This window comes from Parasteatoda tepidariorum, chromosome 1 (genome assembly GCF_982258835.1).
Source record: "Parasteatoda tepidariorum strain Cologne lab strain chromosome 1, Ptep-v5.0, whole genome shotgun sequence".
In the NCBI taxonomy this organism is placed as follows: domain Eukaryota; kingdom Metazoa; phylum Arthropoda; class Arachnida; order Araneae; family Theridiidae; genus Parasteatoda; species Parasteatoda tepidariorum.
This window is the reverse complement of record NC_141755.1, coordinates 86146621-86169225: the sequence shown is the minus strand read 5'-3', so window position 1 is coordinate 86169225 and position 22605 is coordinate 86146621. Positions and strand designations below refer to the sequence as shown.

Genomic DNA, 22605 nt, shown 5'->3' with positions numbered 1-22605 from the left:
CCATAACAACAAATGATAAGGTGCTCCACCGAGATTAAATATTATATGTTTGGCGATACGCGAGGATCAAAAGATTGGTGGTAAGCACAGCGTTGTTACGAATTCAATCAAACAACACTTTCAAAAATATAGAATGAAATTCAATGTTTTATTCGAAAATATATTACAAAAACATAGTGATACACTTATCTATACAAAGTTAAAAGAAAAATAAATACAATGATAAAAGCAACTTTTACACCACAGCACATCTCGTTATCTTCTTATTTGGAAATCTAGTTTGATGTCAGCAGTCACAAAAATTTTGTCGAATTGGTTGATTGAGAGATGATCTGCATTTAGAAGTTCTGAAGTTCGGGTATGTTCCAATACTCTTTTAGGCATTCGGGATTTCGAACATTGCTGACTTCGGGAATGATGTTGGTATTGACAATTTTTTTCACAATGCTCTCCATACGTTTTCCATTCAAATTATACTGAAAAAGGAAGAATATTTTCAGTCAATATCTCTTGCATTAGAAATTGCAAGAGTGTTTTCTTGCTCTATTAATGTTTTATTTTAACTTATTAAATGGTAGGTTAGTGAGATGTATTTGAAGTTAAAATAATGGAAAAATAAAGAATTATTGTATTCTAAATTCATGTTCTGATTAAAATATATTAATTATATTGAATAAACAGAGTTAAAAAGGGAACAACTTTAGAAGAATGGCATAAGTTTTCTCTTGCTCTATTGATCCTGTTCTATTACCTGGATCAATTCTTATTTTTATGCATTCTTAGGGGTTTGAAATAAAATGATTATGTTTGATTTAAACTAGTAAGTTAAAATAATGCAAAATAAAGAATTATTGTAGTCTAAATTCATGTTCTGATTGGAATATATTAATTGTATTGAATAAATAGAGTAAAAAAGGGAACAACTTTAGAAGAATGGCATAGGTGTTCTCTTGCTCTATTGATCCTGTTCTTTTACCTGGATCAATTCTTATTTTTATGTATTCTTAGGGGTTTGAAATAAACTGACTATGTTTGATTTAAACTAGTAAGTGAAAATAATGTAAAATAAAGAAATTTTGTATTTTAAATGCATGCGCAGTTTAAAATATCTTAATCATGTTAAATGTAGAGATAAAAGGAAAACAATACCTGAAAAACGTAAGCAACAGCGTTATACAAAATTTGTATACAGGCAATAGACAAGTATCAACGCCAATGTAAATAATTTTTGTTTTAGTGTTGATGACGATGCGTATCTATAGCATCGAATCTGCCGTTTGCAGTTTATATTCTCAGCTGCGTTGTTTCTCAATTTTAAATGAAATGTTTGACTGGCTGTTTTGGGGAAATATTTATTTCTTGTGGTTGTTTTTACATATTTGAAGCAATAGTTTTACGCTATAGGAACTATAATTAGAAATTAAATTCTGTTTACTAATTTAGCAATAATACATACTTACATAAAACCTTCATAAACCCATTTTGGAAATAAAATTAATTTTTTCGAAGCAAGGAATCGTTTGCTGGGATGTAGTGGAAAGGTACTAATATTTTTAAATGCATTTGCGCAGCTACTGTCTAACATTCACTAGAATTTCCTCCACACACTAGACTCATGAGTTGTTGGTTACTGTGGTAGCGAAGATAAGTACCGTAGACTAGGGGTCTGGGTTTAACCATTTTGCATTTGTTTAGGTTTAGAGAGTCAAGTTTTTTTTCTCCGTTTCTCAGAACTTCCCCCCCCCCCACAATATGGTTTTACTCTTCAAATAGAAGCAGACCAGACTTTCACTCGAGAGGAGTTCTCGTGAAGGCTAGACAGTAGAGTGAATTGAAGTAATTGCGTGATTGCTGTTATAGTATCGATTCACAATTACCGGAATGTCTTTGACAGGCAAAATGACAGCAGGTACGTAGAAGATGGTTAGTTCCTTCAGAATGGTCTCTTCTATCTTTTTGAGCATAGCCTGGTCAAACTTGTGACCATTCTTCATTTTGATGAATAAAATGCAACGACCATCTCCACTTGTGTTGCTCTGAGCAACAGCAATGTAGTCTGCAATCTCTTCAATGTCGTGAACTGGATAAAAATAAGGATTATTTTAATTAATATAATACTTATTTTATTCAAAAATCAATTTTTAATATGAAATTTTATAATCCTTAAAAAAATAGGAAGCAAAAGAAAAAAGATCTTTGTAGATGACATTAAATCAATACTTTGTGAGAAATTCTTTTCCTCCAAGTTCCGACGAATCATTATCAAGGTCGGGAAAAACAAAGGGGTGATTAAAATTATCAGAAATCAGTCTATGGGACTGGATTGTATTCACCTTTTGTCAGGAACCACCTTAAGGTTTAGTCCTCAAATTAACTGCTTTTTTAGTTTTCAATATTTCTTTTAATGTTCTTGACTTCTTAGAGGATTCAGCAAGGCTTGGAAAGGTTTTTCTCAATTAATTAATAATTTACAATCATTCATGCGCATAGTTTTTTGGTTTATTTTTACAAAGGTTTACTATACAAAGTGAGGACATTTTGGAGTTTATTACAGAACAAAAGTATGCTTAGCGTGCGAAAATTATAAAAAGACTAAACTTAGTAAAATAAAATTGTTATTTTACTTACTGGCCCAGTAAATCTCTTCAGAAACAAATCTTTCTCCATGTTGTTTTATTGTGTTGTCACTGTAGAATGGAAATAAAAAATTAGCACACTAAAAGAAAAAAATTAAGCTTCGTATAATACAGAGATTTAACACTTTCACGTAGTGTCCCAAATTCACGACTTATGTTGCGCGCAAGCTCCGACAGAAGCGAGATTGGTTTGTTGTAAATGAGTTGCGCAGAACACACGTACATAAATGTATGGGATGCTATGTGAAAGTATAGAAGTATATAAAGTATAGAAGAGTATAGAAAGCTTATTATGTCCTTTTTAAGAATTTATACACAGTCGCAGTCATAGAAAAGAAAAAGTTTCGTATAATTTATGAAATGATGTTTCTTAATTATGAAAAACATATACGAAACATAACTAATGAGGAAGAGAATTTTAAATGGAAAAAATATGAAATAGCAAAATAATAATTAAAAAATTAAGTAATCCTTTTTTCCAAATAAATATATTTCCTAATTCAAAGAACTTTACTTAGGTTTGATTTTCAGCAAGTTAATATACAAATATTTATTTCTTACCAAATAAAAAGAAAAGAAAAAAAGAACATCGCAGAATTCTGGCTATTTAAATTTCTTTTTTGTTTAAATAATTTAGATACATTAAACACATAGTAATATGGAAACTAGACTAGATAAACATGGTGAACTAACATATTGTGTTCTCTCAACAGCATTTTCAAAAACTTTATACAACGAGGAAGAGGCTATTATACCAAAGAGTTAAAAAGTTGGAGATAGAACTGAAATGTATTTGCTGGTGACAATCCATTTGAAATGAAGAAATGTACTAGCAGCTGACAATCCATTTATTTCGTTATGCATTTCATGAAAGCGAAGTTTTAAGGAGGGATCGATTGCAAAGAGCCCTGTCCTTAATCGATTTTCAAAAGCTATAGAACAAGATTCAATAATCAGTGGTAGTTGGACTGGTCAACAAAGTTCAAAAAAGCAAACAAATCTAAATGACACGAATCACTTTCTCGAGGAGTTGGAGTTATCATGTTGCTCGGTAACGTTGACCACGCTCACGGCAAGAACTTCTGCAGAAGTCATGGGCCTGGTCTAGCACTGCTGGCCAATGGGGGCGTGCAACAACAACAACACTTCTGCAGAAAGTCAAATAGAACATTTTGAGTCAGTCACCCATGTAGGCTAGATCTGTCTGCTTTGACGTCTATGTCTTCAAGAGGTTAATAGAGCACTGAGGGGACATCGGTTTCAAAGTCAAGATGAAATCAAGGTGTGCGTACTCAACTGATTTGCACAACAATAGATGTTTTTTTCTTACTTGCGGGGTAATGTCTGATTAATGTCAGCACAAATGTCGACAATAATTTGTATTTTTTATTAAATAAATTGGATGAAATAACGTTTGACACCTTATTTATTGATTGTACTTAATATTTCGGAATGGTTGACATTGCAAAGATTTTAATTCTAGGATATTTTCTGAAAGCATAGAAGCAACTGAAGGAATAAATAAGTAAATAAAGCTTAGTTAACCCTCAATCGAATTGTAAATAAACAAAAAGAAGAAACTTTTCATTTTGTAAAAAGAAAATTAGCACTAAAATTACCTTCTTCCAATTATAATAATTCCATTTGTATCAGGATCGATCCATGCTTCATCATTTTGAGCCCATACGTCTAAAATAACATTAATAGAATAATTATTCTAATCTCTTTAAAAATAGAAGAATATCGATCATAAATTTAGAGAGATATCCGTAAAAAAAGAGTCTCATGGATGAGCTATCATCAATGGTTATATATTTTTTTCTGGAAAAAATAACGTTAAAAATATTTTAGATTTTTTTATTTTCAATCATTTTTATTCCAAATTAATTCACAATTTACGATATGAAGTGCAGGATCTTAAACTTACATTAACATTTACATAAATAAGTTGATTCTCTATCATTCATATACACTAATGTATGCACTGATGTTGAAAATTAAAGGAATTTTCAAATTTTGTACATTATTTTTAGAACTACTAGGTATATTACAATGAAATTAAGTATCAACATAGTTTGGCACAATAAAAATCAAATGATTATTTAACAGTTATAATGCATACACATGTTCATGCGTAACACTCATCGTAGTCATAACGGAAGGTATAAAACAGTGTTCCCATAATCGAAAAAAAAATGCGTTGACAATGGTTAAAGTGTACTCTTACATAGTACATACAGGTAATGGAACGAGATTTCGTACTGGAAAGGAGAAAGTATAGAAGTTTCTGTGGAAACTGTCACTACTCGTCCTACAACACTCTTTTCTGGCCCCAGAGATGATTTTCGGCGGGGGTCTGTGGGTTCTAATTACCCACCGCAGAACTTCTCAGAGAAGTTTGAGTAAGGTCTGGAGACTCGGTCGGGCAATCAATCTGACAAATATTCTTATTTTCCAGAAATTCTTCATCAAAATTAGCTCCACGTGGCTATTATTTCATTAAAACGAAATCAGAGCAAACTTTTCTCAAACAAATCAAGACTCCACATTTGTTTAAAAGCTTTAAGGCTTATCCCTATACCTCAATCAGCCAAAAAATGTCTTTCAAGGACAAAGAGAGTTTTGCTGTCATTTAACAAACATGCCGAGATATTCGAACCTCCGTTGCCGAAATGGATAATTTCTTAGATATTCGTGGGCAGATAACAGAACCCTGGTTTTGTCCACGTAAAAATATGAGCCATTTGAACCAGGGGCCATTATCTACCCTTCAATATCCTAGAAATAGGCCATTATAGCAGATTGGCAGACCTTAACCCTGGAGAGGTGGGAACAGTATTCAATATGAAATAGCGTTGTTAGATTTGTGTGTTTGTAAGAGAGTGCCGTACTCCTATTCTCGCATTTTTTTGTTCCTTTTGGTGACCACTGTTCTATACCCTCCAACTTCTTACGTCCGTTTGGGCGTATTATAATTTTTAAATAGTTATTTTATCTGTACCATATCAACTTGTGTTCATACGAATTTGATTAAAACCTGCCCAAGTAGTTTTGAGATAGTCGACAAAATCTGAAAATTCTCTATGTCGTTGGTTGATTGGAAATTCCTCTTTGCAAACGGCCGACACCATTTTGCATTGCATCCGCAAATATCACTGCAATAAGCCTAACAAATGACGTGGGTAATTTACAACGAGCCAGATTTTTCAATTAGCCTGCGACATGTACACTTTTTATCAATTTTGGACTAAGCAGTTCTTTAAACGTGTACTGGAAGAATAAGAGTTTAAGTTTTGAGAAAACAACAAAAAGATTAACAGCATTACACTATTTCATTAGAACTTCAATAGCTTCATTATGGTTTTAACATCATTACATTTCTAAAAACTAATATACTATGTTTTTGCGGAATTAAGTCTACCAAATTAAGGTATAAAATATTTTTTGATGACACAGGGGAGCAAATTTTTTTGGTGCATTTAAACAAATATTTGATCTTGTCTATTCGGGTGTGAGGATTTCAAATCTAAAATTAATATTTAACTACAATTTTTACTAGTTTTAAAACGTTACATATAACAAGGTTTTCGCGGTAAATGTTGCGACAAGTTAGGACACATCATGATTTAAATCGTAGAAGGATTCATGCCCGGAAACGTCATCGTACTATGTCTGGAAATGTCATACTAGGGTAGCTTACAAATACAACTTGTTAAGAACCACGCGAAGAAACAGTTAATAATGCGGAAGCGCCGCTAGTGGCTTGTGACGACATTTCTAGGCATTGGTCCCTATGCAATTTTAATTTTGATGCTGAGCCCTAACTCCCCAAGAAGTTTGTCGCAGCATTATCAACCTCCTGTCATATATAACGTTTTGTAACCTGTACATTTTGACAAAAAATAGACCAAAAATGTCATTAAAAAACTGTAAGTTGGAGACAGAAACCGATGGCAGATTTGAAATCAGGAACATGAAATTATCCAAGATCCGTTTAAAAATCTCATCCAACAGAAAAAAAATATGTTCCCTTGGGCAGTTTAATCATTGCTAATTGCTGACCGGCCTGTTAAGGGGTTAGGGAACTGCCATTGCTTCAGAAAGGTTCTGGGCTCGAATCCCGGGCAAGGCATGGGTGTTCTTTCCTCCTCTGTACTTTCTGTCCCTACTGTGCGAGCAACGTTGGCCCACCTAATATGGTGCCCCTGAAAGAGTGGCCAACAAATCTGCTCTTTAGGTGCCTGTATGACCTAGGTCATTATCCAGATGGGCACTGGAAAAAAAGTCATCGCTAATTTGGTCGACGGCTGTGTATTTGTGTTTGTTGACATTAACGAACCAAAAACCTTTGAATAACGTAAAATATAAATAATTATGTATAAATACACAATAAGAGTATTTAATTAAAATAAATAATGAAAATTTGGTTATAAATATAGTTAATGAACATTTTATTTCAGTGAAAAGGAAAAAAGAAAAGAGGTTACTGGGATATTTGGAGAAGTACGTTTCTTTCATTTTTTCACCATTTTCATCATTCCAGACACAAACGGGAAGAGAAGGAGTGGGAGTTGCGAGTACCAATTCACCAGGTTTCCCAACAATACTGTTTCCTGCAAGCAAAGAAGTAACTGAAATCGCAGTTTCCTTAACTTGTGCGCTAGCTTAAGGTGACCAGATGTCTTAAAATCTTGAGGAGAGTCTTCAAATTTCAATAGCTGCCCTCAAAAACTTTCAATCATTTTAAGGACATAAAATGTCTTCAAATCTTAGCATATCGTTAATAGGCTGCAATAGCGGCACAACTCAAAAAATAAAGTTTTGGGATAAGTGGGTTTAAAGTTTTCATTGCTAAATAAAATGCATAAGAAATGCTTCAGTTTGCTCAAGTAGAATTATGAGTTGTGCTAGTATTGCTGCTGAAAGAATGCGTATTTTTATATTTACACCTGTTCCTAGCCCAAAACTCGAGTTTTTTTAGTTGTGCCACTATTGCAGCCCATGAGCGATATGTTCTAAAATTTTAACGAAAAGATCTCATCTTTTTTAAATGCAGTGAAATATAAAAAAAATTAGAAATGTGCATGCTTACTTTAATCAAGATAATTTCATCTTATATACTAGCAAAAAGCTAAAAAGCACCATGTTGAAAATATATGATCGACTGAAAATAATTTCAGAAAAAAATAAAGAAATTTTAATAATCATGTGCTCATTTATTTTACATGGGTTAAACAACTGCAGCATATCATATAATATGTCAAAATTGCTAGGTAGTGAAATGTAGTTGGATGAAGATGGTTTTGTAATTGATATTAGTTCTTAATTTAAAAAAAATCTTTGCTGCTCATATAAATTACTATTTTTCATAAATATATGGGCTTCTTGAAATCGCAAAATGTTTTGAGCATGCTCCGTTGACTTATCCTCAAATCATAGTTTCGAAATCTGATCACCTTAACGGCGCAGTTGTTAATATTTTAAAAAGTGTTACTAACCTTCCTCGTCGAATATTTTAATGTCCACGCCCAATGCTGGACACTGAATTTCAGAGCTGTACACTGGGCTGTTATAATCAAATCCCGAAAATACACCAATTACTTCTGTTGCACCTGTAACAGTAAATTCGTAGGTTATGTGCAGTGTATGAGTACAGTGGTACAGAGTAAAAAAAAATGTACAATGGACCAAAGAAAGCGAGAAAATATCACCTTGAACAATTTTAAACTAAATATTGGATTCTTACGGAATTAAACTTAATTGTATTGGGTCAAAGGTAAGATTTCAATTTGCTAATAAGTTAGTACTAACTAATATAAAGTTGCGAAACTAGACTCAAAAAGGTACTTTCTCTGAATAAACAAGGCTTCTTTTATTTCCAATAATTCTAATTTTTGACCCACAAAAAGAAAAAAAGAAATTAGGGGAGGCGGCAGCCGTTTTCATTTTCCAACAAAGTTTAGGCCTTTAAATATTCATTCAATTTTTTGCATATTTTGCCATTTCTCTGGATAATTAACTTTTTTGACTAACAAATATTTTTTGCGACTTGCTTGTACAAAAATAGTTCCATGCAAAAAATTATTCACCATTTTTTATTATTTCATTTAGCAATGATTGAAAAAACTGAGTTTAATTGCATTACGTTTTTACATTCTTTTTAATTAATCTAATTTCAAATGATAAAATTCAAACTTTTATTGGAATCATTGAAATAGTTAGCATTTTAAATAAATGAGCTCTTAAAGTATATTTTCAAAGAAAAACACATTTTCTTAAAAATATTTATTGTTAATTACTGAAAAAGATAAAATATGTTTCGAGCTTAAAATCCTATTGATCAAATATAGTGTAGTGCTAAATTGAACCATATTATAATACCTTCCTAAACTTGACTGCATGGTTATTAAGAAACATGACAAGCATGGTTCAAGTTAACACCATATTGCGGTTGCTACACAGCTGCGTCTTATGCTTTGAACTGATTTTTCTCAGAATGTAAGGCTGCAGATTTAGATTCGTGTAGTTTAAAAAGTTCTCTGAAGTTTTTTTTATGACACAATCAGATAAATTATTGCATCGCTAAGTAAATTATCAGACATTAACTTAGACACATAATAACGTTTATTATGCAGGAAGGTTTAAACATACCATATAAACAACCCACAAATAGATCTGGTTTCACTTTTTGAAGAAGAAAATCCACATTCTGTAGTTTCACCGGACTGGCGCCCACCGCGATCATCTTCAAGTGTTCCAACTTGCAGTCAGGTGCTAAAATGAAAAGAATAGTTTTTTGTTTTAATTATAGATTATTTCATAAACTGAAAGCTCTAAATCGAGTTGAATATGAGATTTGATGTTCGTGTATGTTATGAATTTGTATTGCAATAAGCAAATAAAACGTTGACTTCAGTTGATTTCAGAGGAAGTTTAAAATTAGATAAATAATAATATTATCAACAGTTTAAATTTTAACTTATAAAAGTAGGCTTAATTCATTATAGAATTTATAAATCTTTAGTTTATTGGTTTCATTTATCGAAAAATAAGTTTTCAAGCGTATTCCAAACTTTGAGTACAATAATCATTAACATTAATTGATCGTACAATGAATATTGCAGTATATTTAGAGGTGCAGAGTAGTATAATAATATTTATTATTATATTACTAATCGTCTGTCGTATGTTCTTTAACTCTCGCAAAAGAGCAAAAACTTTCTATTTGGTATATTTTTATGTGGAACAAAAGAAAAGTAAGTTGCAAATCTTTCAATTAGAGATCTTTTATTAGTATATTTTATTATTAGTATATTCAACAGAAGCTAAGCCGATGGATTCGAATCTTTTAAACGGTTTTTATGCTGAGATTCCAAGTTAACTAACATTACTCTTTAGCAAGCATTATTTACCAGGTAAAAATCCCTCTTTTTCAAATGTGTCAATGATGCTGGTCACGAGGAAAGCAAATGTCACTTTATAATGATCCATTATGTCCCAGAAAGCATGCTTAGACAAGAAAGTAGGCAGTCCGTCATACAACAGAAGAGTGGTCCCAAGTGCCAAATTACCAATGTACAAATTCCACAAGTTCCATCCCACCTAAAAAATAAGAATGAAGTTCTTACTAGTAAATCTTCTAATTCTCTATAACTTGGAAAATTTAAATTCTTTTTTTTTTTTTTTTTTTTTTTGCAAACTTTAATGGTCTTTATGATTATGAGCTCATATTTGATAAATCGACAACGAGAAAAATAACTAAATAAAAAAAAATTCAAGAACAGTTGATTTACATTATTTGCCTGATAAAAAGGTTGGATGGTGTTGAGTCGTAATATTGTTCAGATTCGTTGAAAGCTTAACATCGTTTTAACTTTAACCATCGCAACCCTTAAACTTCATGACTCGATTACGGTGCAATTAAGTATTTTATTAAGTCACAATAAACTTGCATCGTATAATGGGTTCTACGCAACATTAAACCAATTTTTTTTTAACGAAGATGTATTTGTCGACAGTGCTTGTTTAGAAATGATAGAAAAGAAATTTCGAGCATTTAGTTACTAATATTAAAATGGTTTAGAAGGTTCATAGTTTAATAGATCGTAAAAATTTATAACCAAATTTTAAACGTTATTGTTGTCGTAATACATAAAATCCATATGATTAAAAATTCTCAATAAATGGCGTAACATTACAGTGAATATTATTTGTATACTTCCAAAACAAATTTTTTACTCTTATGAATTTGACACTGATGATATTAGCTTTTAAATATTTTAGTGTTTTGCCATTAGATATTATTTTGATTATGCCATATCCAGCATACTTTATTTTATTCTTTTCATTTTTTCATTTCATTTTCCTCATTTACTTTTTCTTTTTTTTCCTCTGAGAGCCACCCAACCTTAACATGGATTTAAAGATCTAGATCAGTGGTTATCAACTGGCGGCCCCCGGGCCTCATCCGGCCCACGAAGCCTTTTTTTGTGGCCCGCGAACTAAAATATATTAGTTGTGCTTTTCTGTGGACAATTTTCGTAAAAAATCTATATGGGTTTTAAATACTTTTAAGTTTTATATCTAGACAATTTGAAGTCTGTTGCACATTAATTGTTTAATACATAGGTGCACATTAAAGTTATTGTAACCAGAATTTTCTAATATGCAATTAAATATTTCTAAAAATCTACTTCTTATTTTAATTTGTAACTCAATACTTTTGTTTTTGTACAACTTGATAAAAATCTAACAGTAATATTTAAAGTTCCTTCAAACATAAAAGAGTCCTAAATAAAATTTTTATAAAGTTGCGGCCCGCCATTTGACTAGTGTTTTTAATTGCGACCTCTGGCCTCGTGTAAGTTGGAAACCCTTGATCTAGATGATCCAAAGTGAGATACTTTCAAATATTAATCTGCCTGAATCTGAATCAAAATTATAAAATTACACTTCAAATGGAAGACCGAATATCAATCGTAACTCAATTATAAAACATGTAAGAAAAAAAAAACTCTTTTTGTTAAAAAAAAATATTTACTTACTGGTTGCATAGCTAGGGTGACATTATCTCTGCCCAAGTTGCAATGTAGTCCGAAATCTCTAAACAGAGCAAGGAAAGTCTGAAAGTATGCATTCATGAGTTGAAATCAAAACTAATAAATACAAAGATTTGTACCAAATGTACTAAATGAACGCAATGAGTTTTAAGTATAATTGAAAGGATGAAAAACAATAGGATTTATGTATTTAATGCTGAAAATACAGTAATAGTATGCCTTTAATTTTAAGTACTTTAAAAAATAACTGTTACAAATAAATGGTATTTGCAATATCTGCACAAAAGGATTTCTTTTCCCAGCAAGAATAAAAGGGTTTAATTATAACTGAAAAAGTCATTCATATGATTAATGATGGAATTAACATAATATTATGCTTTTAATTTTAATAATACCAAGTATAAAAATTGATTATTTATAGAATTTTCTTTTAGTTTTATTGGAAAATTAAGTGTACAATTAATATGAAAATAATTTTTAATCAAAAATATATAAATCAGTTAAAACAACGCTAGGTAAAAGAGCAATAAGAGTACTAGAGTATTAAGAGCAACGCTGATTATTGAAACATAATAATTTTTATCGTTCGCCCTCAGTGGCAACAAGGACGATTTGGACGATTCTTTAGTTGGTTTCCAGCTTCCGAGTAGTGATGTTCTCCCTCATTTCCTAGAATTTACATAGGGCTTTAAAGCCCCTAACCTCAAATTTCAGTTTTTGATTGTTGGATATTAGCCTAATTTTTAATTTTTGGGTTATTTGTTTGTCAAAAACATTATTTTTTAACGTTTTACTAAGTAATTGTTAAGTGTTCTCTCCATATAATTAATTGTACAGATAGACGGCACTTTTTTTTTGAAGGAGAGTTTCATAATTGGGAACTTGCACTCCAAGAAGAAGAAGACCACCCATATCCACACATGTAACCTATGACATCAGCTCCAGATAATCTTTATCAGCAAAATGGCGTATTAAAGTTAGTCTAAGCTTCTCTACATAAGTTAGAATGTTAATTAATGATAAGTTAATTAAATACAGTGCTGTATCGCACATCGAATTAGTTGAAATATAATTCTTTCTCGTCTATTTCTTTTACTTAACTTAGATTTATTATTTGTTGATGTATTTTAGTCTAACCGTGCTATATTTTTGTTTTGTGTACCTGGCAACTTCGATGCATATTTAGTTTGTTTATGTTCCACATGGCTGCGTGCCTGGCTTTGCGCTAAATCTCTGTATGAATATATAGTGAAAGAATTGTAATCTTTGAGAAAGAATCTTTGTGAAAGAATATATAATGTGCCACTTAAGAGAATTGATACTTGATGGTCTTGTTTTAATCGAAATGGAATGGAAAGAACAGTTAGCTAACGTAGAAAAATGCCATGTTTCAACATCCAATCAGGATCGAGATACCCACAATACGTCACTTGCAATTGTCCCATTAAAACATTTTCAATAGTTTGCTTCAGATTTAAAATGGTTTCAAACAAATTAAAAACTATATGAGCGCAAAAAGGACTAAGGACTATTATTTTAGAAAAACATGATAGCTTTCCTTCGGCCAAGATTTAGTTAGAAAATTTTCATTTGCGTAAGGATATTAGAACTTTTGTAAAGACCTATTTAAACGCGTGGTCGGATGCATTTTTGATTATATACATCCCCATTAATTTCTAAGTCTTCACTATCGTCAAATCTTCATTATTTTATAAATTTATTCTGAGTATTTATAGCTTACTCCTGCGGAATGGATGAGTCCTTTCGGCAAACCAGTGGTGCCAGAGGTGAAATTGATGAAGACAGGTTGGTCAAATGGAAATTGTTCAAAGACCAATTCGGGGATATCACCGTTTGGAGTTAAACCACCCTCGAGAAATTCATCCAAAAAGCAGCTAGAATATAGGATACATAGTTTAAAACAAGAAGAAAAGCTAGTATTTTAAATTTAGTTGCTTTGTATTTAAAAGGCAAATTACCTGTTGTTAACTGCACTGATGTCTTTTAATTTGGAACTTTCTTTGGTGGGAACAATAATGACTTTTTCAATGCATTCATTTCCTGTACAAATTTGCATAAAGAAAATACTTATTGAGCAATTACTTCAGACGTGGCAAACTTTTAATGTTTCATACTAATAAGAATTGTTTCTTATACCTTAAAAGAACAAAACCCACCTCACGAGACTTTCTTTAATTTTCTCAAATTTGATAATTATGCAAGAATATTTTAAATTTGGCAATTGATTTGGTGAAGCTTTGTTATTTTTCTATCAAACCGATTCTTACACTTTGGGCTGCACAAATAAAAACCAAAATAAAATAAAAAAAAGCTCCAAATACCATTTTTTTAAAAAAAATGATATTTGTTGCTTGTTAGTATTTATTTATTTTGAATATATTCTGCAATGCTTTCAGCATTTTCAAACCTGTTAAGAGTTGCCTTTCATTCTAATATTTTGAAATCTCTGGGATCTGCTTCTGAAAAATAATTCGTAAGAAGGATATTTTGTGGAGATAAAATTGCAGCAATTCAGGTATTTGCTAGTAGTTTATAACGGCTTTAACAAAAGAAGATTTGACACCTAGTTATAATTAGTAATTAGTTATTTATTATAGTTGCGTCGTCAACATTTAAAATAAATTACAAATCCATTCAGTGATTTGTTTCTCATGTGCAAAAGGTAAAAATCCACTAAAATTTATTGGTGGCAGTATAAAGGGTTTGGGAAAAAATCTGAAAATAAATAGTGTGTCAATTTCGATAGAATCATTTAAAAATTGAATTCGTATGATTTTTTATTTAAGTCATACCAATTATTGTTTTATTTAAATAATTATTATAATATTATAACTATTTTAATACATAATTTATAATCATAATTTTTTTATTTAAATGAAAAAAAATCAAATGGATCGTGAACCCTGCATTTCAACGTTTCTTGAATCTTTTGAATTTCTGAATCGTTATTTACCAGTAAAAACTGAATTTTTATGCAAAATCGTGACTGAGACCTGACTTGGACTCATTATTTCCTGATAGAAATGAAGCACAGTTCTCTCATGTAGATTCATTTCAATTCCTCGATTCCATTAAAATGTCCAATATTTCGATTTCCCATGACATGTTTATGCTGGTACAGTGCTGGTACTGATTGCATGTTGAAGGCTGCGATTGATGCTGTGAGTTATGTTTAAAACTTGAATCATGAAGAAAATTACTTAACGATTTTTGACATAATAAAATTTTTCAAATGTCCTTTATGCTGTTGCATGGCCAAACTTAAAAGCAAGGTATAATTATCTTCTATACACCCAGTGAGTTAAAAAAAAGGAAAAAAAAGAAATAAGATAAGGATAGACGAGTTCTCTGATCAAGCGATAAAACTTTTCAGCCATCAGCGACACCACACAAAAAATTTTTCAACAGTTTTGGTTGCGCGACGTCAAATTATGAAATTATACTGAATTATTATTATACTGAAAGTTTTTGTTCCCTGGTCAAAGAATAGTCTAAGGCTAAGGTAGCGGTTCCCAATTTTTTTCGTCTACGGAACCCTAAATAATCAACCTTCTTTCGGCGGAAACCCGACTTTAATAAATAAAGTTTATTAAGATAATAGTGAACGTTATAAACTATGAAAAACTATTTTTAAATATTTAATTAGAGGCATGAAGATTTTTAATTATTTATTATTAATAATCTTAAATTATGTTTTATATGTCTGGAATTTGAAGTCTTTGTACTATCTTGTCTGGTTATGAATTTGTTTTTGGTGTATATACATAAGCTAAAAATGATTAAAATAAGACAAATTATGGTTTACTTCGAAATGAAAACTTAAAAGAACTGCGTTGAAAATATTATTAGGGAAACAGATTTTTTTTATTTATGATATCAGTTATTTTATTTTTAATTGAAAAATACTAATGCAATATTTTGTAAATACTCCCCTTTTTCATAATTGTTCAATATATTGTTATTAGAAATATTATTCTCTTGTAAAAATGCCATTTCTATCTCTTTGGCATTTTACTTGTAATAATTTCATAAAGACAACCACAAGATTAAATAAATTATGAAATATAGGGGGATCTTTAAATATAATCTGAGGTTTCAAAACTCATCAGTCGTTGTAAAAAGTACTAACTCGCGGAACCCCTCTTCTACGGAGCCTTAGGGTTCCGCAAAACACCATTTGGGAACCGCTGGTGTAGTAAGAAAGAGAAACATTGAAAGCAAACCGTTGACGATTTCGGGTAATCTCTCTAATATATTCAGCTCATCCTTGTTGAATTGAAATCTGTCAACTGAGATGAGAAACTTGGGTTTCATGATGCCCATGATTGTAGAAACAGCCTATTAATTGATAAAGATTAAAGATTAATAAACTTCAGCAAATTGTGCTTACAATGAATAATGATAATAATTATTTAATAAATATTAATTAAATACTTATAATAATAAATTAATAGATATCAATTAAATACTTATAATAATAATTTAATAGATATTAATTAAATACTTACAATAATAAACAAATAGATATCAATTAAATACTTATAATAATTATTTAATGGATTATTACTGTTATTATACGTAAGTTTGCTTAAACTCTTATAAAGCTGCTGGAAGTATACTCTACACCATTTTTTAAAAATTTTTTCAAGCTATTTTCAAACCTTTCATTTATATGACCATCTGTTAATGTTTTAATAAATACAAAAAAAAAAAAAAAAAAAAAAAAAAAAAAAAAAAAAAAAAAATTTGCAGTGAAGGATTTTTTTTACATAAATGTGGGTGACAGTAAAGGTTGGTGTAGTGTTAAGATGAGAGACATTAACGCTGGGGAGCTCTTGAGGGTAAGTTCAAGTTTATGGCCAATTCTTTACAGTAGGTATTCTGTACAGTAGGTAGGTACTGTAAATTCTTTACAGTAGGTTTACAGTATTTTGAAAATTCCATGAAAAAAAGAAAAGAAAGCCTTGAAAATAAAATTAATTTTAGGGAATGAGCTAAATGAATTACTTTTTCTAAATAAATATCAACCCCAAAAGTATTTCAATATAATATTACTAGAAAAAAAATCACCCTATAACTGGTTAAACATGGACGAAATAAAGTTTAAGTACAGCAAATGTAGATATTAACAACTTTCAAAGAATACTTTGTAAGATATTTTCAAAATTAATCTTTGATCAGCCTGCATGCGACCGAGGGTACGCGGTTTCGGTCTTCGTAAAACCGTTCTTCCGTAAAAGGCTCGATTTCGCCCACCAGTCGTCGGGCTAGAAAAGCGTGCGAGCCATTCCTTCTGTAGAGAATCAAAACTGTGATGGCATATCTACGAATCATCCTCATGGAGGTTTCCCAGACCGTCGCTAATAGCTCAATGTGCTTCCGCATCCGGCTTGCTCTGACCACGGTGCTGACGTGAAATATCCTCAGTGGTAGACGGATCACGGGTTTGAGTCCCCTTGTCGTCGGGCTAGCCGTGGGAGGTTCCCGTGGTCTTCCTCTCCATGTGACGCAAATGCGGTTTAGCTCCATCAAAAAGTCCTCCACGAAGGCAAAATTTTTCCCAATACTTGATCCAGGAGTTCCCTTGTCTTCTGTATTGGGTTCAAAATTACAAGGCTACGGAGCTGAACATTAGTAGCCGTAAACCCAAAAAATTGGGCCGGCTGTTCAACGACGGTTATAAAATAAAATAAAATAAAATAGCCCAATGTGCAACTTCAGTGTGACGTAAATAAAGAATTACAACTACAACTTGAGAAACAGACAAAATTCTGTAAAAGCTCCAAAATATTGAAATATGCTTCTAGTAGTGAAATATTACGTGTAATTAAATAAACGGAATGAATTAAAAAGACAAAAAAAAATAAATAAATCCATACACAAATAATATCACGCTTAGCAGGAGGCATTCGGGAAATTGTGACGGTTTGTGACACGGGAGGAAAGGATATAACAAGAAGTGTAACGGCACACATTTTAGTTAAAATAGAGACATGAGATATGTTTATATCATTTATTACTTTAATATTACCTTAGCACCGTAAAATGGTAAAGGTCCTCCAAACACGGCTCCCATACTTGTTGCTGCCAACATGGCGTAAACAGCTTCTTTTCTGTTAGACATATAGCCTGCAACGGAAAACATTTTCTTTTATCAAATAATTTTTAATTAGTCACAAGATAATACTTTCAACTACTGCTTGTTTAACATTATTCTATCAGTAACATGATTTGTGGAAATAATATTTAGAATAGACAGATTTTGTGGGAGCAGCATGCGAACATTAGTTCCAGGTTCAATAATCATATTTATTTGTACAATAATAAGTAAATATTATATTGATATATTATATTTAATATATCATATTTAATATAATATCATTCTCATATTAAATATTATATACTAAAAATTATATCAATAATGATGTAATTTTAATAATAAATATTATATATTGCGCGCTTGAGAATATTCTCCTAGAACTAGAAATAAGTGTTGAAACTAACCCAAATGATTAAAGACGTATCGCATATTCCCTCAATGCAGGTTAAGCACATTTTTTTAAAATTTGCACTGAAACTGCTTTTTTAATATTTTTTTTCATTATGAAAGTAATAAAAAAGTAAAAATTGTACTTTTGAAGCCACCATTAAATTATCAATAGTTTTAAAAGTTTCCATGGAAGAGTCAATTAATCATCTGAGAAATAATTGAAAATCAATTTAACCGAAATAAATATACGTCATGTGAAAAATTTATAGAGAAGATTAAACTGATAAAAAAAAGTACAGTCAAAACTTCCAGAATATGTTAAAATTTACTGTGTTCCTAGTTCTATGGGAACACCAAAAAGATCCTTTCATAAATATGTACGAATAATTTAATTTATACCTTTTGATATAATAGTGAGTTTGGTAACCCCAGGCTTCGCAGATGTGACTTACAGAGGTGACTTATCTAGCACAATAAACATTAGTAACTAAAAACGAAATATATCAAGTAAATATTACCACTGCTATTAATTGACGATGTTGAGTTCAGGCGAATTATAAACCATAACAAACTGTTTTAAACTTTTTTAATGAGGATAAGATGATTTGTTTGGCATTTCGTTTTGCACAGTTATATACATATTTACCACAAACGACTCTTTTTTATAATTCCTAAGGCAAAAGTTGGCATACTCTGTCTTTTTCAATATTGTTCAAGCAAATGGTGTTGCTTCTTTAAAATTTTTTCAGATAATTATTTTAATTAAATCTTTATTTTAGACATAAATTCAGTCTTAATTTTGGAGGCCCGATATCCGGGACTTTCAATCCGAGACCAAAATCTTTATGAGCTTTTTGAACCCTAAGATTATTAAATATGTATATCAAGTAAATGACGTTTTTCTCGATCAGCACTTATTCTTCGAGCGATTAAACAGTAATTAAAACATTCTTTTTTATCTCCAACAAAATGAGAAAAAAATAATGCCAAAGATAAAGCCCAAACCCAAAAATTAAGGCCTTTTCAAGCTTAGGATTGTTGAGTTTCAGGACTGGACTTAGCCCGTTCCATCGTTAATAATTTTGCCATTTTTATAGGTTTTAGCTTAGAGTTGCAAGAAAATTGTCTGAATAGTGGAAATTTTAGGGCAGTGTTCTTTTAAATGGAGATAGAACAGTGGTTACCAACTGGTGGCCAGCGAAGCTTTTTTTTACAGCCCGCGAACTAAAATATATTAGTCGACATTTTTTGCAGACAATTTTTGTAAAAATTTATTTAGGTTTATAATACTTTTCTTTCGTTAAAAAAAGAAAAAAATCCTAATTTCTTCGTTTCTGTGAAATTTAACATACCAACGGTGCAAAAAAAATTACTTTTCAGGTTTTGCATCCAAGAAAATATTTATTTTATTTGTAATTCAATACTTCTGTTTTGAGCAATTTGATAAAAATCTGACAGTAATATTTCATGTTTCTTCAAACATAAAAGAGTTCTGTATAAAATTTTGACAAAGTTGCTGCCCGCCATTTGACTGGTGTTTTTAATTGTGGCCCCCGGCCTCATGTAAGTTGGAAACCACTGAGATAGAACAAGCTTGAAATATTATTCCGTGCTATAAAAATAATTTAACAATTTGATTAGAGATTACCTATGCAAGAAAAAAAATATTCACTGATTAAGTATATTTGCAAACAAAATTTAATTAAATAGTGGGGGATTTAATTTTTACTTACAAGCCACTCTATCTCCTTTTTGAAGGCCAGCTTTGCGGAAGGCAGCAGCGTATAATCTCACTTCCTCGTACATTTGGGCGAAGGTAACTTTTGTTTCTTCTCCATCCTCCGCTAAAACGATCAGAAAAATTTTCCATTATGTATTAATTAATCTCCCTCTTAAAGTGTGAAACTATTGTTTTTCATTTCTAATATTTGTCAATTAGAAACTCACATCCTTAGTTAAAATATGTGAAGTTTGTCATGAAACCAAATATTTTATGAGATAAAACTTACTACGCTATCCCTAAATATTTGTTCACCAATAACGATCTGGCAAGTGGAAATTCCGCACCCTGATTTAAAGGTCTCAATACGAAGAGTTGAATAGTTACTTCTGTAATATTCTCAACCAATCCGATCTCGAAGTCTGGGACTAAGCTTCGTAATGAATATGTTTATGTGTATTTTAAATAAAAAGTAAGAAAATACCTGATTTAATTACTAAAATTTGGGTTGAATTTTCAAAAAGCATTCTTTGTTCTGTGTTACATTTCCTTAAACACGCATTTTGAGTTATGTCCATTTTGTTAAATAGGTAATTTGGATTATGCCATATTCTAGAGATTTTTTTTGTGTGTTCATTTATGAGTAGTCCCAATATTCACATATCTAGTGAAGCAACTGACTTATTTCGCTAAGAAAATAAGCTTGTTCTCTTGAAAAGGATCTTGAAGCTTTTTTGCCAAGGAAAGCCCCAATTTCAGTACTTTCAGACTTGAAGTAAGCATTGATATTATGCTACGCATTATCTTACTGCAAATAACTGTTTGGACTCATAAATAGACTAATATTTAAAAAATGTAAAAATTATTTAACTTTTTAAGAAATTTGACAATTTGATGACATTTTTCCCTCTAGACAGAAATTATTAAAATCAAAATAATTTTATTAAATAATATTAATATTATTAATAATATTAAAGACATAATAGTCTATTTTCGCATATTTTTTTCTATAGACTTTCACGATAAATTTGAGTTTAGGCATAGGTGGGTAAAACGTAACCTAAAACAGTCATGAATAACTGTTAGAAACTCACAACAATGTCATATACTGAAAAGCATTATTTCAAAAGAAGATAGAAATGATAATCCTCTATTAAAAAAAGGATGTTTCTCCAAGCTTCTCTTTTTAACCAAATTAGTTTTTTTTCCTTTTTGAAATTAAAATTTAGGAACACATTTATCTAGCACTCAGTTTTAAAGTGAGTGTTAAAAAGTTTCAGGTTGGAACGCAAAATAGTCGTACAATTTTAGATAAACTCTTCAAATGCCGGGATTTATTTGATTAGTAAATTTGTATAGGGGTAGGTCTGAAGAGTCACCAGAACCCTAGGATCAATCAAATTCAAATTCTAATTCTCTCAAAAATTTTAAAATTCCAAAATTTTTACGCATTTTATAATATTTTATTCTTTTTATTACAACGACCTTTAATCATTTTTCTCAGTTATTACCCACACTCACCACCATTGTCGTATTTTGCCGTTGCATATTAAGTTTTTGAGTTCTCAGTCAAGATGCATCCACATTTCACATCCTATATACATCTATTAATATAAATACAGTATAAAAAAATCAAAACTGTAAAAACTGTAGTGTATATTTTTTGTTTTCTGTGGTTGTATTTTTTATCACCAGAGGTTAGCATCTGTGATCGAGAAACAGTCGGCAAGACTTCAGTCAAGATTTGATTGAATGATTTGGTTCGTCGTTCAAAATAAGTATGTATGTTTTAAATTGTGTAATAAGGATAATTATGTTTCATTTTTTAAATCTCTGTGAACTGTATTATGTGATTTTAACATGCATAATTTCTATCAGTTTTCATTTTGTTAAAAACTTGTTCAAGTTCGTCTTAATGTTATCTCTGTGCTACTCGCATGTTTGATTTACGAACTAATTTTATTTTGAAAATTAGTGTAGATATCATTCTAAATTAATGATTCTTACTTTATATTGTATCCTCATCATAGATTTACTGACTCTTATGCGTATATTATTTTACTATAATTACATAAATTTTTGTGCCACTTAATGCAGAAAATGGTTGCGGATACTTTACACCAAGTAGTATAATAGAAAATTCTTGTTGTAGTGGAACATTACTTTGGTATACACCCTTTTTAACACCATTTTTGATATTAAGCCACACGAAAACTTTTTTCAGTGTATTAGCACAAAGACATTTTTCTATAAAAAGTCCAGATTTACATAATATTGAAATATATTGAAATTTAAATTCCAAATTAACGCTTCGGTTTCCTAAGAGACGTCAAACCGTTGCGTTCAGGACCTACTACATCCTTGAGATATTGCAGCTAATTGGAGACAAAACTAATATTTGTTTTTCAATTTCAGAGGTATTGCCCGAAAAATATTTTCTTTGGAACAATAAAGATGAAGACATGACTTACTGACGCATATGAGAGCCACGTGATCATCTCTGTATCGGAGAATGTTTTCGGCATAATTAAATTTTGCACCACTGAACCATTCAATATCGATAAGAGAATCTCCTTTACGTCGGGCTACCTGAAAAAAAAAACACAAAATACATTAAAATATTTACAAACAGTTATTGCGTATGAAGTCTAGTCAAAGTCGACAAACATTGAAAATCAG

General features: G+C 30.8%; 1 protein-coding gene across 1 annotated transcript in view; it reads right to left on the bottom strand.

Annotated features, from left to right (window-relative positions):
* Positions 1–129: 129 nt before the first annotated feature.
* LOC107450069 (acetoacetyl-CoA synthetase) overlaps positions 130–22605 on the bottom strand; it is a 45816-nt gene continuing 23340 nt past the window's right edge. The window contains exons 4-18 of the mRNA XM_087168313.1: positions 22398–22515; positions 19940–20050; positions 17748–17845; positions 15940–16054; positions 13675–13756; positions 13437–13590; positions 11681–11758; positions 10049–10238; positions 9288–9410; positions 8135–8248; positions 7124–7249; positions 4256–4325; positions 2629–2687; positions 1878–2080; positions 130–476 (exon numbers count right to left, since the gene is read on the bottom strand). Of these exons, the coding sequence (XP_087024439.1) occupies positions 339–476; positions 1878–2080; positions 2629–2687; positions 4256–4325; positions 7124–7249; positions 8135–8248; positions 9288–9410; positions 10049–10238; positions 11681–11758; positions 13437–13590; positions 13675–13756; positions 15940–16054; positions 17748–17845; positions 19940–20050; positions 22398–22515 (1779 nt within the window). The 3' untranslated portion in view covers positions 130–338. The remainder of the gene's footprint in view (positions 477–1877; positions 2081–2628; positions 2688–4255; positions 4326–7123; positions 7250–8134; positions 8249–9287; positions 9411–10048; positions 10239–11680; positions 11759–13436; positions 13591–13674; positions 13757–15939; positions 16055–17747; positions 17846–19939; positions 20051–22397; positions 22516–22605) is intronic.